Raw genomic sequence first — 18749 nt, 5'->3', positions numbered from 1 at the left:
TTACAAAGCGGAAGTAGGCCAAACTCTTCATTCAAAATAAAAGCCCTATTTTTTTTTTATTTTATTTTTTTTTTTTTGTACCATAAAATACATTTTTATTACAGCTTTTAAAGCGCTTCTCCTCTGTCATCGTGTGTTTTGTAAAAGCGTCAGAGCAAATGCATTAAAAAGGCTAAACAAGCAGATAAAAAGGATGATTCTGTTCTAGAAACTCATCTAGAACCTCTGGAGATGATTTTTATGACGGATAATTTCTCATAAAAAAAAATAACAGATAACAGTGAGCATCAACCAGTAGAAAAAAAAAATCAATGAGTTACTACAACATTAGCGTTTTTGAATTTCTTATTTGCACACAAATAAAATACTGAAAACTCTTATACCTAACAATTTTTATATGTATTTTGTTTGTTGTAAACTGTCTTTTAGAGACAATAACGAAATGTTACAACGCCATAACAACGCCTGAACAGAATCATGGTTGACCTTAGATAACCCCATCCCCGATCAGACAATCAGTACTCACAATAAAATACGCCCCCTGGTGGCGATAACAGAGGATAGGACAAATGGCTCCTACATGTACAATTCTTTACTTTTTTGAGTAATGTAATTTTTTTTTTTACACAGCCTATGTGGAAAAAAGGACCAGATTATGCAAGCAGGTTGAAATTCAACATAAACAGATTCTTCGCCTTTATGATTAAATTGCTTAAGATTTTATTTTGAAAATCTAACAAGCAGAACCCACCCCTTTTGATCAACTACCAACCAACTTAACAGCCGTTAAACTTCAGTTGCATTATAGAATTAGCCTAAGCGACAAGCTAGAAAAATTAAAAAAGAATACTAACATGTTTGCCATAAAAAAATAAATAAATAAGCGTTGTCGGCAGGATTCGAACCTACGCGGGGAGACCCCAATGGATTTCAAGTCCATCACCTTGACCTCTCGGCCAAAAATGGGGCAAAAGGGACTGCCCGCGCGGGGGAAAGAAGGAAAGAAGAGGGGAAAGAGGGGGGAAAAGAGAGAAAAGAAAAGGAGGAAAACATGCACTATATCAATTTCTATCTACTTTTTTTACCTTCCCAACATTTTTTACTGTAATTTCTGCACTTATTTCAGGCTTTATCATCACATAAATTTTTATGTTTCTTGCGGGATTTGAACCTGTGCTTGGGCAATACCGCTTGCATCTTAGGGCATTCCAGAAGTAGAGGTACACATGCAGTGTATTCTGGGTTATGTAGTAACTTTAACAAAGGAACTGTTTTGCCCTATAAATCACACTAGTAATAACCCTGTGATAAATCACGCGAATGCATTCAAAGCAAATTTTCTTGTAAATAAAAATATTATAAATGAGAAGTAATTAGGGCTTTAGTTTTAACAATTCAATTCAATAGGTAACCCCACTGGTATTCAAAAAAGTTAATAAAAACATGAAGGTTGTTCTTAACTCCAAAAAACGTATGAAACTTTATTGTGAGAAACAGAGAAACAGAGGTAACAAAAACTACAAATTCTTCCTCCAGTCTTCCTGGGTAACTCCAGAGGCAGGACAATACCACCGCCCCTTCAGCTGGGTGTGTCCAGTCTTTTTGCTTTTGTCCTGGCCACACACCTTGCACGTGTAGTGGTATTTTTCCTTCGCTAGCCTCTTCCGAGGTGGCTCCCCCTTTGATACACGCTCCTCATCTTCCTGTGCAGCTTTATTTAGCCTCCAGGCACGTTGTCTTGGCTGGGATGGAAGGCTCTCTGGAGGAGCATGCTGCACAGGAGGAGCATCAGGAGATGGAGGTGCATGTGGAGGAGGAGGAGTTTGCTGCGGTGGAGGAGGATAGTTAAATGGAGGAGCATAGCTGAATGAAGGACCATATATAAACGGAGGAGCATTTGGAAATGGAAACTGTGGAAATGGAGGAGCTTGCTGCAATTGAGGAGCTGGCCAAAACTGAGGAGGGAACTGGGGAGGTGGAAATGGTGGAGCGGACACTGGTTTGTTTGCCGCCAGAGTGCGCTGACGGGGAAAAGCTTCCCCCTCGCGGTTTTCAGGCTCCTCGAATTCCATTTTTTCATGTCCGTGTTGCACAGGTGCTGCAGGAAGTGTCTTAGTTGCAGGGAGAGGCTCCTTGGCCAGGTGCAACTGTTTGGGAAGAACAGTGCCTTGCAGCAGCATGTCCCTGTCCTTCCTCTTATCCCTCCTAAGCAGCCTACAAAACAAACATTTATTATTTTATACATCTATTATATATATACTCCTTTCCTAAGGTTATTACATGCATGTACGTATATTTTTTTTTAGGTTAAATCTTGATCTACTATCTTGACTGTGTGGGAGAGGTAACTGAAATAACACATACCATGAAGAGACTGTGGTGTTGTTAACCGGCACCAGAACCAGGTTTGTCTGGTCCAGGACAACCCTGCTGTCCTCCAGCAACTGCTTTATATGGCCGTATACCTTGACTATGGACTGAGGGATGGGCATGGTTTTCCCCTTTGTGTCCTTTGGCCTGTTGCGTGACTGCTCAAACTCTTTGGCGAGTCTGAGGCAAACACACTCACTGACCCTGTTTGCTTCCGGGTCCTGGGCTGCTTGGCCATGAGTCATGTAAAGTCTGTGGGAGATAAGAATGACATGATCTGGGCTGTGAACAATGATTCAAAGTCATGAAGAACCAATTTAAAATGTCAATAGGAAATGTAATGAAATAATTTACAATTAACAAATGCTTTTCACAGTGACACATGCCATCTTTTAATCAATGGTTTGTATTGAACCAAATTAATGGCAAATTGTGGCCAAGTACCTCTCAGCCGCCTGCTGTCCAGGAGCAGAACCACTCGGCTTCCTGGGTGCTCTCCAAGGTCCTGAAGTAGCATGCGCTTTCTTTTTAGCCTTCTGGGTGTACCTAAACCGTAAAAGAAACAAATATATATATATATATATGTATATATATATATATATATATATATATATATATATATATATATATATGTATATATATATATATATATATATATATATATATATATATATATATATACATATAAATATATATACATGTATATATATGTATATACATATATGTATATACAAAAATATACATATATATATATATAGATATATATATACATATATATCTATATATATATATATATCTATATATATATATAGATATATATATATATAAAAGCTGAACTCTTTTTTTAAAGGCAAGGTTGAATCTTGGTGTACAAAGTAGTTACTCTTCTGTACCTTGAAGGTGCCTTGTCCATGGCATTAAGAGCTGTGTACAGGTGGACTATGTCTGTCTCCTCCTTGGCTGACAAGGCGGTGATGGTGCGGTTCAAGTCAACTAGGTAGGCTGCAAGGGCATCAACTGCATCCCATCCCACAACGCCCCTGGAGTCACGTTGGCTGGTCTGAGAAGTGAGAAGAAAAAACAAGCAAATGTCAAATCTTGTTTGTAATATGTAAGCAATGCTGATTTTACGTTATTTTATCTTATTAAAATGTGGCAACATTTAGTTCAGCTAAATATTGTGTTTCTGAATAATGTTTTACAGAAAGTGTTATTGACCTCTGTAACGAGGGCGTCGGGATCAGTGTCATCCTCTACAGCACTTGGAGGATCACCCGCCCCTGTCTCAGCTGACTGGCAGAGAATGTCAGGCATGCTGATGGTGTCATCTGGCTCATCCTCATCCTCGACCACCTGCGAGGGGATTTCAGAGACCTGTGATGGAGCCAACAGGTCACCTCTGTTGGTCTGGGCCAATAAGTATTCCACTGCTATTCGCTCGCCTGTAACCAGTATAAACACAAAGATGAAGAAAGGACATAAATACACACATCAATGTCATACATAAAAAGCACAATCTTTACATTCAAGAAATGCATGTCCTCTGAGTGGGAGGGGTAATTAAAAAAAGGAGGAGGAGATGTAATACTCAGGTTTAGCAGTGTTGCTCTGAGATCTTTTTTACCAGTGGGTTTTCCAGGTGGGGTGAACTCTGGCACCAGAGCACAACCATGGACACGCTGACTTAAGTTGTTAAGGAGGGATATCAAGCGAACATCAAAGCTTCTTAGTGTTGAGGCCCCCTCCACATCTACTGCCTCCTTGGCCCGGCCCATGTTCCATCTTGATATCCCCTCCAGCATGTACATTTGGGTATGTAAAGCATTGCACCGCCAGCCTAAGAAACAAAGTACTCTGATCAGTCAACGGTTATTATAAGATGAACATTTATGAATACCTGACAGTTTTAATTTTGTATGTTTTATTTTTTCATAATTAAAACACAAACACTGTCTTAACAGAGAATAACTTTTAAAAAAGACATACAAAAATGCAAGAAGAAATGCAAGAATACCTGGAATAAAAGCACACTGGTGTCGGTGAAAACTCTCCAGGGAGGATGATCCCCTAGCACACCTAAGGGTGTCCAGCTCTTTGCCGCCCTTCTGGAGTGTCCCCACCTTTGTGTACAATGCAACACCTACAGGATCTTGTAGACACTCCAGATGCTTTTGCTGCACTTCCCACACGTGGCGCATGCTGTCATGATTTACCAAACGCAGGCCTGTGGTGTCTGTCAGCTCCCACACTGATTCCAGCAGCCCTGAAATCATGCTCCGCATCTCTTCCACTCCACGCGTCCTCCTCCTGCAGTGTCTCTTCAGTTCCGCCGGGCTGATGGTGGCCATGAGCTGCTCTTCAGTGGGTATTTGTCCACTGTGGCTGCTCCTCCACTCTGCTCTCTTGGCCTCCTTCAGGCGTTGCACATCGTCCTGGTCCCATATGAAAATGCAGGCAGAAAGCTTGGAGCAAAAGGTGCCATAGAGAGGGTGGTGTTCTGTAGTGAGGCCGCAGTTAAAACGTCTCATGAAATGGAAGCTGTCCAAGCGCACCGCAGACTTCCATGGGTGAAAGAGCTTTGCTACTGAAGACACTCCTGTGAAAAACAACCATTCATAATAACATAGACCTGTGTGTGGTTACACCATGATTAAGTAAACTGCCAATTGTCACTACCACTTCTCCCCCAAACAACATTTTTACAAATGGTTCTAAAAGTGTGTGACAGAGAGAGAGCAATTTTCACCCACCTGTCTGGCTGCAGCAGTCTCTGTCAACATAGATGACCTCAGGTTCAGCTTGGCCTGCATTCCTATACCGGTTGACAATTCCTTGGCACAACTCCTCCAACCCTGCACCTTCACCCGTTGTCAGCACAGAGTTCAACACCTGGCCAAACTCGTTGCCGATGTTTGACATCCATGCAGCACTGTCCTCGATCCCACCAGCCAGCTTCTTGGTGATCTGTAAAAAAAAAACAAGCACTAAGAAGTAAACCAATTTCTGTTTTGTTGAAATCATGCATTCTCTATTTTATATTCTTTTTTAATGTTGAAATCCCAACCTTCTTTGTTGAGTCCATTTTAAGAATTCTACCATAGGTAGAAGTGATGACTCCCTTCATCTCCTCAATGTGGCTGAGGATATCATTTGAGTGGGCGGTCTCAAACCACTGAGCAAGAGGAAGGGGCCTGAAGGGTGGTGGTGGTGGAAGAACAGCTGGAGAGTGGAGGAAAGTAGCCATCTTCATATGGCGCTCACAGTCGGAGAGGTAGCGGATGGTCTGCCGTGCCCACTCTTCACTGTGCGCTTCCTGTATAGCAGACTGGAGGTAGGAGGAACTGTTGCCAGTTGTCCTTGGCTTCAGAAACGTCATGCATTTTCTGTCCAGAGCCAGCTGTGTAGTGAGGACAGCGGGGAACAAGCTCCTGTGTGCCACATCAACCTGGGAGAGCATGTCCTGACTCCATGGGCAGACCGGCTGAGAGCACTTGCTGCAACGTGGATAGTCCCCTCCCACTAGGTAGTAGCGGCTATCCACATCAATCACCTCCCTCACCTTTCTGTAGATCCCAGAGCTGTTCATTTTCCGGGAACATTGTGGGCATTTTAAAGGAATCCCCCACATCCTCATTGGTGCCCAGATGAACAGCCTCTGCCGGTAGTACCACCCAGGCTCATGAGAAGATGGTTTGGGCTCCAGTGGGGGGTGAAACCAGCAGGCTTGGAATCTTTGTTTCAGCTGGCCTGTTCTTTCATAAAGGCATTTGGAAATCCACACCTGATCTGCTTCTTGTATCACTCTCCGAAATTGCTCAGGAAGAAAACCTTTCCAGTTGACTGCAGTTGATTTTGAGGTTAATGGAGCTGCAGTGTGCTGTGGCGTGTCAGAGCTACATGAAGGAGAGAGCAGAGATGGTGTTGTCTTTGATGGTATTGCTTTTTTGTTGGTCGTGCTTTCGTAGCACTTGGCTAGTGGCTTTGGTTGTGAGGGCATCGTTAATGCTGCATAGTGAACCAGTTGGATGTGGTTTAAAAGACCAACAGTACCCTGCACCTTAGCACCACAGGTTTCACACACCTCCTCTGTATGGTGGTCGGACAGGTGCTCTGAAAATTTATCTGCCTTCACATGCTGGTTGCACTTGTAGCACTGCACTTCCTGTCCTGCCACTGATGCTCCTGCCTCTGTGTCTCCTCTCCCTGCTTCTGTGTTGTCTTGGACTCCCCCTGCATCCATGTCTCCTCTCCTTGTCTCTGTGTTTCCTCTCCTTGTCTCTGTGTTTCCTCTCCTTGTCTCTGTGTCTCCTCTCCTTGTCTCTGTTTCTCCTCTGCTTGTCTCTGTGTCTCCTGTCCTTGTCTCTGTGTTTCCTCTCCTTGTCTCTGTGTTTCCTCTCCTTGTCTCTGTGTTTCCTCTCCTTGTCTCTGTGTCTCCTCACCTTGTCTCTGTGTTTCCTCTCCTTGTCTCTGTGTTTCCTCTCCTTGTCTCTGTGTTTCCTCTCCTTGTCTCTGTGTTTCCCTTTTCCTTGTCTCTGTGTTTCCTCTCCTTGTCTCTGTGTCTCCTCTCCTTGTCTCTGTGTCTCCTCTCCTTGTCTCTGTGTCTCCTCCCCTTGTCTCTGTGTTTCCTCCCCTTGTCTCTGTGTTTCCTCTCCTTGTCTCTGTGTTTCCTCTCCTTGTCTCTGTGTTTCCTCTCCTTGTCTCTGTGTCTCCTCACCTTGTCTCTGTGTTTCCTCTCCTTGTCTCTGTGTTTCCTCTCCTTGTCTCTGTGTTTCCTCTCCTTGTCTCTGTGTTTCCTCTCCTTGTCTCTGTGTCTCCTCACCTTGTCTCTGTGTTTCCTCTCCTTGTCTCTGTGTTTCCTCTCCTTGTCTCTGTGTCTCCTCACCTTGTCTCTGTGTTTCCTCTCCTTGTCTCTGTGTCTCCTCTCCCTGTCTCGGTGCCTCCTCTCTCTACCTCTGTGCTGACTGAGGCTCCCCCTGCATCTGTGTCACTTCTCTTTGTCTCCTTGTCTCTTCTACCTGTCTCCATTCCTCCTCTCTCTACCTCAGCGCTGAATCGGACTTGCCCTGCTTCTGTCTCAACACCTGATGCTGCACTGGACCCAGCGCCTGATGGCAGATCTGCTGGCTGGGGATGGTATAAAGAAAGGATCATACTACATGCAACATTAATAGTATAATCCTATACTACTAGCCTTGCCTAAAACTGTACAGATATATATTGTTAAATAAATAAGTCCATATGCTACAGTGACTCATCATGACTTATAATAGAATGATGAATAAAATAAATTAAAATAATTTTTTATTTGGATGTGCATAATAAACAAAAACAAACAGGCTTTGCATTACTGCAAAACCACCAAAGCCCACTAGAAGAGACAAAAAGCAGCAAAAGGCAATTAAAAAAAATTGTTTCACCTACCTTGTGGAACCCACAGGAGCACTGAAGGCTTCTCCCAAACAGATCCCTAATGTTTGTACGGTTCTGCAAGGGGCAAGCATCTATTCTCTCCAAGGCCTTTTTCCATTTCTTGGCCCCTGGCCGTTTGCCAGTTGAGAAGTGGAATTTGCCCTGGGCATATTTTGAGCAGATGTCCCTCCAGTAGCTATCTGGCTTACCTGTCTTAGTCATCTGCAAACATCAAATATAAAACAGGTTAACATGGAGCTAAGCTATGTGTGTATAGTGACACACAGACGACAGAAAGAGACGTTTTTACAGCAAATAGACGAATAATTAAGATATAATTGGTCTGATAACATTATTTTGTACTACTAAACTGCAGAACTTTTATAATCCTTTTAAATAGAATGCAACTCAACGTTTTACTGCATTTTGCACCATATTCATTTTGCACTGCATTTTTAATATTAATGGCCTTTTGCACAATTATTTCTTTAATGTTTTATTTCTCTCCTACACTGTTTACATTCTGATCACTGCTGCACTTTATAAATAATAATGTTTATTTCACTCTTTCACTTTTGCAAGCTGCTCATTACACAGTTGCAAACTGCTCATAACACTGTTGCAAGTTGTATGCAACGGAATTTCGTTTTGCATACACTCTGTGCATATAAAATAACAATAAAGTATCTCTAGTCTAATATTACGTATATTCACACCATAGCCACACAGTGCAAGCGCATAAGAAAGTTTGAATAACAGTTAAATATCATGCGATCGCTTATTTTTTTTAATGTTTTCATGGTGGTGTTTTATGGGAAATTAAATCGTTTATTTTTTCATTTTTTATGGCGGTGTTTTTATGAGTATTAATCAAGTTTCCATACCTTTTTAGCGCTCTGTTGTTGATGCTTACAGTAAAACGCCCTCTAAGTCACGGGACCGTGACGTTGAGGACGTAGAGGACGTAGAGGACTGGTGATTGGTCCACCGTCACGTGAGCCGTTCGGACGGAATTGATTGGTCCTCTGTTGAAACACTTTGATCCCGTTAGGACCTTGTTCGGATCTTGTTCGGACCTTGTTCGGACCTCGTTTGATCTTGTTCGGAACTTGTTCGGACTTTGTTCGGACCTTTTGTGATGTGTTAGGACCTCAGATACAGTCCAGTAACTGGCGGGTACGGCCACAACAACTGATAACCTTCATATAGTATCCATTCAAAATTTCCATAGACCCAAAACCAGACCGTTCTAAATATTGGACATATGTTTAATTCAGGTTGACGAAAGGGTGAAGTTAGTTTTAAGTTAGATATTCGACACAGACTTTCGACAGAGATTTGCTCCGGTTAAACCTTTTCGGAGAGAGCCGCTCCAAAACTTTAAGTGCACCCGTATTACAGACTTTACAGTAAAAAAAAAAAAAAACACCCAAAGAAAAAGGTTAGAGCGTGTATCGACTTTCTGTTTTCAAAATAAAGCAGATGCATCGCTTTTGAAGCTGAGAAGCCGTTAATAATTATCTTTTCTACTAAAATTGATAACAAATATTTAGAAATTTGATATGCAAGACTAAAAGGTGTATCTCATGAAACCAGTGGACTGATCACATGACCTGGAAACTATTGTGCTATTATTTCTAAAATTATTCAGAGACTTAAAATGCAAAAATAAAAGCCTTAACTTTTTCGACTAGTGGAGTGGTATGACCCAACACTGATTTTGAGTCAATTAATCATACAACCTAGATGACATTGAGTAAAAAAATGCTAATATTTCCATTAAAACATGTATTTACGGTACAATAATTCAAGATTTCATATGCAAAAATAAATGGTGTAAGTTTTGAAGCCACTACAATGTGCAAAAATCTTTCAAAATCAGTACTGAATCGTAGTATTCCACTGGCTTCAAAAGTTACACATTTTATTTTTGCATTAAAAATCCCCAAATGTTTTAAATACATTTTTTTTAAATGAAAATATTAGGATTTTTGCTCAGTAGCTTACAGCTAATAATGTGATCGACCTAAACAAAATCAGTGTTGGATCATAGTACTCCATTGGCTTCAAAATGTATGCCTTTCATTTTTCCATTTCTTATTATTTCTTTTATTATTATTTTTAAAGGCCTATGGAAATTTTGGCATTTTTGCTCATTAGTTTCCAGGTTTTGTGATGGATTGTCTCAAAATCCATGTGGGATCATGGTACTTCACTGGTTTCATGAAATACACCTTTTAGTTTTGCATCAAATTTCTAAATATTTGTTGTCAATTTCAGTATAGGACAAACTTTAACACTCTAGATTGATAACTTCTCGGATTTAAAAGCTAGAATCCACTTTTATTTTGGAAAAAGGAAAAAACAGGTAGCTGTTTTCTCTCACCATTTTTTTTTTTACTGTAAAGTCTGCAATACGGGTGCACTTGAATTGTTGAAGCTACTTTCTCCGTTAGTAATGAGCGAAGAAGAGGTTTTACCGGAGCGAAAAATATGTATCGAATATCCAACTTAAAACTAACTTCACCACAATAGGAAAACTGAGCTGTTCTTGACACACACGCCTCATCAGTTGGTGGCACCAAAAACTGCAAAAAAATATTTTCTTCAATTCATCCAACTTTCTTTTGGGCATCCTGTTAATATACACAGCTAAAAAATTGGTACGTTTTAATTAGCCTGCATTATCAAAATTTGTTAAATTTGATTTGATTTTGGTTAATTAAGTTTGTTAATGACTACATTTATTTTTAAAGCAATTAAAATACAACATAGAAGCTGACTGAAGTGCTGAAGAACAACAAAACGGAAATACATAATATATGAAATAAGAAATAAAAACATCATTATTAGGCTACAATGAAAAAAGGGCAACAGACAAGTGTTAAATCTCACTGGGTTAAAACAGAAGAAAAGTTTGAAGAAGGGTTCGGCTGTGACTCCATCCTGGAGAGAAATATCAGCTGTGCTGCTGCCATCAACACCCTTGTTTATAGATGTTGGATATCGGCCTGTTTTCCAGTGTAGTCCTGTTTCTCTGACCGTGATTGGCTGGATGTGCTCTCTTCATCCTCTGACATGGGACTCGGCTCTGAGGTGCAGAAACATGAGCTTAACAGGCTTTTAAAGGAAAAGTTTGATCACATTCAGAATACAAACTTCTGAAAGTACTTTAAGTATGAAATTATTACATGCTTTTCAATAAATGTTAAGTTCTTTTAATTAAGAGTAATTTCATTCAAATGTGCTTTACTGGAGGCATCCGTGTTTGTCAAAGAACACTACTGCCACCTACTGGTTTGTGACGTCACGGTGCGGTATCGGCTGTTGATTAAGTCCCAGTGCTCTATCTGATGTTTGTCACAACGCGCTATTATCCATGATGGTGACGACCAGTGCACTATGCGAAGCAGAGAGTAACAGATTAATGACGTGTTTTTTCTCTGGCCAGAAGTTCGATGGCAAATCCTCCCTCTTCAAGTTGGCGATCCATCGATGAACCCGTCCGTGGAAGATCAGGAATCAGAAAGGGGAAATAAATGTTGTTGTTTTTTTTTTCATTTTACCCGATGTATTCCAACATCCAGCTGCCATGCACGTGGGCATTTTCTGTTTCACTAGAGCTCTGGTGAATTTCAATGGTGAAGTCCTCTGGAAATCTTCAATAATTGTTGCTGATTGCAGATGTGTCTAGTAGTTCCCATTGAAAAAGCGGGGAGAATGGCGCTAGGCTTACCGCACCGTGACGTCACTGCTGGAAGATGGCAGGAGGGAGGTGTTACTATATTTGGGTAAAAATGGCCGCTCCTGGACTCAGTGATCACAATGAAAAATATTGTTTTTCTTTTTTCTTACTGATTAAAGCTAAATCAATTAAATCACTGTGAACGTATTCGTTTTAGGAATAAATAATGACCCATTGGTTATTCCTGACTCTCCTGACTTTTCCTTTAAAACAAAGAAAACAATTTGAGACTTTTTGGGAGAGGACTGCAGTCAGGCCCTCAAGAGGAGTCCTACACAAAATATTGTAATAATAATTGTCATAATTCTCTATGTTAAGCCATTAAACCAGAGATATCAGGAGCATTTTACTTGGATTAAAGAGAAAAGGGACTGGACTGTTGCTAGGAGGTTCAAACCCCATTTAAAGTAAAAATAGCATTTTTTCTGCTAATCAGAGCTGCAGCCCAATGTGAATTGGTTAGCCTTCTTGTTGGTACGGTTCCCCTTTTGAGTTATTTTGGGATGACATGAGCTGTATCACAAACATTCCAGGGCATTTAAATAAATTTTGCACTCATCTCACTGTTTAACCGTACAAATCCTTGGATCATATGTTAGCACATAGTCCTGACATCTTCCAGTTAAGTTATCAAAACATTAGCTAGTGTACAGAGTTCACACACACCCACGCATAATTAGTAGTTTTTATTAAACATTTATTTCAACATAAAGTGCCAGTGTGCTTAATAACATAATTTTAGCTGCCACGGGACTTCCCCCTACTTCCTTTTTCCACTTCTGGTTTTACAAAGTAACTTGCGGAGAGATTATAAAGGCTTCTGACAGGCTTTCCATTTAAGCTTTGGTTAAATGACGTCTTAGGTTCCCATTTTCCAGCTTTAGTTTATTACATAATGATGTATTACAGGAGATCGTTTATCTTGCACAGATTAAAATCACGATAGGTTAAACCGGAGCATTCGCTTTAAAAGTGTCCATCCCACCAAAAGCCCAGATCTTAGAGACAAACAAACACAACTTTCCCCAGAGTTAAATATATACACAAAGTGGGTGTTTTCAATATGTCATCACGTTTCAGTTCTCCATTTACAAAGGTTAAACAGATTTGGTTTCCACCCACGCAGTTTCATGCTTTTCCCCCATTCGTACAGCTTCCACACCAGTGTAAGAAAAAATCCCAAAACACATGAGCCAACTAGAGAAATTAAAGGTCAAAGCTGAATATCAGTGCAACCAGATCACAGTTTTAATATGCTTTAATAAACACACACAACATATGAGAACATAAAACAACTCAATAAGAGTTTGATTTCCGGAAATCTCAGTGATAGCTTTAGTATGAAGAGTTAACTCAATGTAATCGTAAGCATATGAACAGCCTTTATCACGTAGTGTTTCTGCCATTTTGCACTGGGAATATGATCTAAAAATATGTAACAATTTCTTAAATTGAGTGTATTTACCCTTAAAATGAGGTGGTTTGCCAATGGAATTAATATTTTTACTCTTAAAATAAGATAATTAGATAAAATGCCCTTGAAATGAGACAATGCATGTGTGTTTTCTTATTTTAAACGTAAATTGCCTTGGTCCATTGGCAAAATGTCACTTTTACCTCCTCAATCCAAGAACAAATGCACTTATTTTAAGAAAAAATGACTTATATATATTTTGATTTTTCCAGTGTGGGGGAGGAAACCCTGATGTTAAATAAAGTAAAGTTAACAAAGACTGTTCAGAATGACTCATTTTGCTAAATCCACCTTTTCATACCTAAACGTTGTCATTTCCTTTTATCCTGCCTGTTAATTCAATTCAGTTTATTTCTACAGCGGCAATTGAAAGCACATGTCATCTCAAGGAACTTTACAATTCAACCAGATCATAAAGTCAGAATGATTCAAAGATTTCTATCTAAGGAAAACCAGTTGACTCAAATGCAATCCCTCACACTAAGCATGCTTGTAGCGACAGTGGAGAGGAAAAACTCCCTTTTAACAGGAAGAAACCTCAATATGAACCCACAATGGTTGATAAACACTCTTCCTATAAAAAAAGGTTCCTCCATAGGGCAGAAGGAGTAGGTCTTTGTCAGGAACATATTGTAACAATCCAAGGATTTTCCAAGACATAGACAGCCTACTCTCTAAATACTAGTCTAGCACTCCTTCAGAAGACATGCACATCCCCATAGAGTCTCAGCTGAATAACAATGCTGCACATCAGAATTATTTTTTTTACCTCTAGCATCAGATTAAGTATCGTAAGTGCAGATAGCTCTGATAAGAACTATTTCACTCTTAATTACAAATCAGCTGTGCTGCATATCATCCTATATCTCTATATAACCTCTTCCTTTCCAATGGGGTGAGCTGGCTCAAAAGATTTACTTCTTTAGGTATACTTCCTGTCTGTAGATATGAATTATTGGAGAAATAAAACCATGTTTCCTCAATGTATAAGTTGAAAAAATTAACATTGCTCTGAATTTTCAGGTATAATTATAATTCCTTTTGGTCTCTCAGCTAGAACTTTCAGGTTTTATATGAGAAGAAATGTAAATGTATGAAAAGGTGGAGCAAAAAAGAAAAGCACCAATTTAGAAATATATAAATATCATAATGAGAACTAATACTTTGAAAAAAGGAGCATCTATCTCTTTTCCATTCCTACTCAGATAGACTTAACCCAACTACAACGCATATAAAGCAGCTGATAGTGTATTTGTGTGGTTTTTGATTGAGGCGTGGAGAGTCCAAGCATTGCTGTCATGCTGAATAGCTCCATTTCCAGCTGTTCTGGGCAAAAACAGACCAAACGCCTTCATCGATCACAGGTCTGACCCGCATGCAGCATCCTGACGTTCTGATCGCTGCTCCATTTGTCACCTCCTCATCTCTTGTTTTAACAAACGTGCCGGCGAGCTGTAAGCAGGACTGTGGTGTTTTACTCCTCAGACAATCCTCAGACACAGACGTGTTTCATCGTGGACGTTTTGGGCCCCAAAGTGTAAATCAGCATCAAGTCTTTTTTTTCCAGCGGTTTGAGAGGAGCATCCAGCAAGATTTCCTTCTTGATTGTCTGATTTCTTTCTTTGATTGTATTCTTCAAACATCTCTATTGAGGTGGAAAAAGAAAGAAAAATATGTTAGTTTAGGAATAAATGTGGAAATTAACATTAATGTGCCCAAAATAAAGAACAAGGGGTAAAAAAAAAAACCATTAAACGATGCGAAACTAGTTAGATCCTTGTTTTCATCCACTTACGTAGCTTATGAAGGATATGAGAAGTGCTAAAACCAGCAGCGCAGAGGCAAAAATAACCATGACTGTATCCGCCAACAGAGGATCTTCAGCATTGATGGGGGCAGCAGGACAATCTGCATGAAAAGAGAGAAATGCTTAGAACCTCTAACATAAAGGGAGTTTTTAGAGACATTAGAGAATAAATATAATAACAATATCAAATGATATTTTACGGCTGGAAAAATTTGTTTCCCCTATTCTGAATCAATTCACATATTAAATCTTAAAAGTTGATTCATATAAGCTCCAAAGCTCTGGAATGACCTGCCTCAGTACATCTGACCTAAGGTCTCTTCTCTGACTATTTTTAAATCTCTTTCCAAAACCCATCTTTTCGCTTTGGCTTATAACACCCAGGAAGACGTTGGGATTTATTTTATCCAAAAAAGTTAAAGAAAACAATCCAAGGGACTTTGTTTCAAAGTTTGAAGGTGTTTCGCTTCCCCTCCAGGAAGCTTTTTCAATTCAAAATGTCGGAAATAGAGTTGAATTCGAACTCAACACTATTTCTGACATTTTGAAGAAAAGCGAAATGTCTTCAAACTTGGAAACAAAGTCCATTGGATTGTTTATTTTATTTGTTTTTTTTTTTACGTTTTTGGAATGATTATGACCTGAATGCGAATCTTCACCAGCTTATTTTATGATTTTATCCCTTTTATCTTTTACCCCATTTTATTTATTGCTTTGGTTCTATGAATATTATTTTTACCCATGTTTGAGCTGTTTTAGTCTTATATTTGTACTGTTTTATGTTTTATTTATTTTTCTGTACAGCACTTTGATCAGCTGGAGTTGTTTTACAAGTGCTTAAGAAATAAAATTGAATTGGCTTGTATTAAAAAATGGTTTCCACTTTCCTTTTCCCACCATTGCCTACAGTACTTTAATCATTTGCTGTTGAATCTTAGTATTATATTATAATCAATATGTTGCTGTAATGCTTATAAAGCTCAGATAAGGAATTATCCTAAAGACAGTCATCAAACTTGTTTTTCCAACCATTGACTCCAGAGGATATTCTCATATATTGTGTTTGACGTTTTCATATTATCTTTCCCGACAGAGACAAATACTTTTGTTCTTCTACAGCAGAAGCATAAAATAAGTTAGATTTTTATGCTCATTATCCTCTTTAGGCCTACAACACATGACTAGCATATAAATTGTTGCTGCTGTTTACTTTCAAACATTAAGCTGTAACCTTGTAAACTTTTAAACCAATGTGATTCAACTCTGAAACGTTTCAGGAAATGACATGTTTTAAAATGTTGCTACTCTGAATGAGCTGGTTTGATTGCAATGTGAATCCCTGCCTCATAGATTTGAGGCGAGCCCATGACTGGAAACATGGAGTAAAACCCAGAGGAAGCTCTCACCTCTCAGAGTTAGAAGGACTTTCCCCTCTTGGTTCTGCTCTCCCACAGGTGCAGCCAGGTAACACAGGTAGACGCCACCATCGCGGCACGTCACGTTGGGCAGGAAGATGTCACGGGATCCATCCTGCAGCTCCACCTGCCTGGATACTCCTTTGTACAATTTGGTTGTGCCATCGGGGAGGTTTCTGGTCAGGAGGCCGCTGCGCTGAGGAGACGGATAGCTCTCAAGCTGTGAAACAAGCACAAAAATCATTAGATATTTGAAAAGCTAAAGGAGAATCTGACAGCAGATTTCTAAGTACAGAAATAAACACACTGCTGTATTACAGCCTTAAAGTCAGTAACATCTACCTTACAAAAAGAAAACACAGTGTGACCAGTTCTAGTAATATTTTTAAACTTTAAAATTTTAAATATTATAGCTTAAGTTGCACAGTTTGCCTCCAAAGCCCAGATTTGTAACCTCTAAACTGAGCTGTAATGATATTTCTGCAGGATTTCTGTTTGTTGTTCAAGTTCTAGTTGGACATCAGCTGCTTGTTCATTCATTCATTTTCAGGCCTGATCATTTTCAGACATTTTTTTTAAATCGGTTTGTTTTTTTTATTTACTAAATCCTGACTTATAAGTCTTTCTGACTTTAAAAATGCCTTTAAACTCAAAGGGTGTATTGATATACATGCAAATTGGGAAAAAACTACTTTAAATAGAATCTATAAGCTCTTTGTTTCCTGCAGCCATTCATTAGACACAGTTTCCACCTCTTAAGCTTAATCTTTGAAGAATGACAGAAATAAATGATTGATACAAAAAGAAGATAAAAGCTGCAATAAGGTAAATCAGAACATGAACAGCTGAAATAAACTAGTAGCAAATTAACCAAAAGGTTTACAATTTTAAGACTGGTTTTTAAGATTATTTTCATCTGTAATGGAAAACTCTTTTTTTACATCAATGCATTTTTCTTTTGGAACCTGAATTTCTGTTGTTCTTTTTCAGGACTATGCTGAACAATATCTGGGCATATAAAGGTAAAAAGTCTAAAAAATAAACAAATGTTCACAAAAAAAAGGTAACAATAAATAACCAGGGAAGTTTAAAACTTTTCCTCAGAAAAATATGAGCAATAAAAGGATAGTTTGTGATTTGATTCAGAAAATCATCAAGAAATTTATTTTCTTTGTTGAAAACCAAAAAGGAAAACAATGAATAAATGTTTACAGTAGATGATGAGAATATGGAATCAAGGTTTTTCAAATTACTTCATTAGATTATTACCAATTAGCTGCAAAATGTCTGGTTTTAGATCATTATAGGTTCTGTTATTGTTCTGAACTGTCGATAAAACATATAGATTTAGAAACTGGACTGAATTTTTCAAACCATCTGTAATTTTTTATGAATTCTTCTTTATCTAGATTTGATTGTGAGAATTAATTGTTTTCTATGTGGGACAGTTTGTCAGAAGGTTTAATTATTATAAAATTAAACAGAATCTGCATCAAAATAAGTAGTTTATCCTCAGCAGGATCCTCTGAATCAACTTCTATAACTGCTATTTAAAGCTTGTAACTCTACACAAACAGCAGACTGCTGCAATAATCCACACTGCTGCTGCAGCCTTATCCTGCTAATTCAGCTGATTTGTTTCAGCAATGCGTGCTGACTGTAAATCCATAAATGAAACTAACAGAGGCTTGCAGCTTTCGGAAAGGCCATGCTTGCATTTAACTGCAAAAAGAAAACTTTTTGTACAGATCTTACAGAAGACAGGTCAGACTAAACACTGCTTTTACCTTGTACCACCTCACAGCGACGTACTGCACCCCAGGCTTGTGTTTAGCAGTGCACATCAGGGTGGAGTCCTGACCTGACACAGAGGAGACCTCCACCGTGTCCTGACTGACAGCTCTGCCTGATGAGAGGTACACTGCTGAGGCAAACAAGAGGGAGAGCAGGTCAGGATGGCTTCTTTTCAAAAGAAGTTACACAGACAGCCATTTGGATATCAACTAAAGATGCAACATAAAGATTAAACCTCTTGACTAACTATCATTACTTACTCATTGACATCAGCAGAGCAAGACCCAGCAGATGTGATGTCATCATGTTGATAGGTAGGTCCAGACTCGGAGAGAGAAGCTCAAAATGTTGAACAGATTTAGAAAGTCAACTGACTTTCAAAGGTTTGACACTTCTTATAAAGAGGTTAAGCTCCTCCCACTTCCTCTTTCGTTTTCTTTCCTTTAAAAAATAACAATGTTCCTTTAACCAATGAGTTTCTGAAAAAAGAAAAATCCCAAAACAAACCAGTTCTTCCTCTTGGTGAGGGAGTTTTATTAATTAATAATCAATGATTGAGGACATTGTAATCTATTTATATAAATAGGTATACCAGCTTTATAAAGGAAATAGTCCCGGTCCTGATCATTTTATAAAAAAGTTCAACTTAGAAAATATAGTTTGTCATTGTAGAGAATAACATAAGATCCTACTTTATAGCTACTTTTCCACATATTTATACCACTGATGTTTTTA

General features: G+C 39.0%; 2 protein-coding genes across 3 annotated transcripts; both read right to left on the bottom strand.

Moving 5' to 3' along the window:
- Window positions 1-1455: 1455 nt before the first annotated feature.
- Window positions 1456-6610, bottom strand: LOC119788203. Its single transcript, XM_038292398.1, has 9 exons — window positions 5435-6610; window positions 5121-5334; window positions 4385-4966; window positions 3995-4207; window positions 3589-3812; window positions 3264-3430; window positions 2815-2916; window positions 2365-2622; window positions 1456-2214 (listed from the first exon to the last, which is right to left on the bottom strand). Exons 1-9 carry the CDS (start codon window positions 6608-6610, stop codon window positions 1518-1520), a joined length of 3633 nt encoding a protein of 1210 aa, XP_038148326.1. The 3' UTR covers window positions 1456-1517.
- A 7366-nt stretch (window positions 6611-13976) lies between these two features.
- LOC119788198 lies at window positions 13977-18422 on the bottom strand. 2 transcript variants are annotated; one of them, XM_038292391.1, is made up of 5 exons: window positions 18275-18422; window positions 18008-18141; window positions 16212-16440; window positions 14794-14906; window positions 13977-14643 (listed from the first exon to the last, which is right to left on the bottom strand). In XM_038292391.1, exons 1-5 carry the CDS (start codon window positions 18318-18320, stop codon window positions 14491-14493), a joined length of 675 nt encoding a protein of 224 aa, XP_038148319.1. In that variant the 5' UTR covers window positions 18321-18422; the 3' UTR covers window positions 13977-14490. The 2 variants fall into 2 exon arrangements, with proteins under 2 accessions (XP_038148319.1, XP_038148318.1); XM_038292390.1 differs by having other exon boundaries at window positions 18008-18144; window positions 18275-18417.
- Window positions 18423-18749: the final 327 nt, after the last annotated feature.

This window comes from Cyprinodon tularosa, unplaced genomic scaffold, assembly GCF_016077235.1.
Source record: "Cyprinodon tularosa strain WSP-4 unplaced genomic scaffold, ASM1607723v1 ctg311, whole genome shotgun sequence".
NCBI lineage: Eukaryota > Metazoa > Chordata > Actinopteri > Cyprinodontiformes > Cyprinodontidae > Cyprinodon > Cyprinodon tularosa.
The sequence above is the reverse complement of the archived record's forward strand: the minus strand, read 5'-3'. Positions and strand labels throughout refer to the sequence as shown.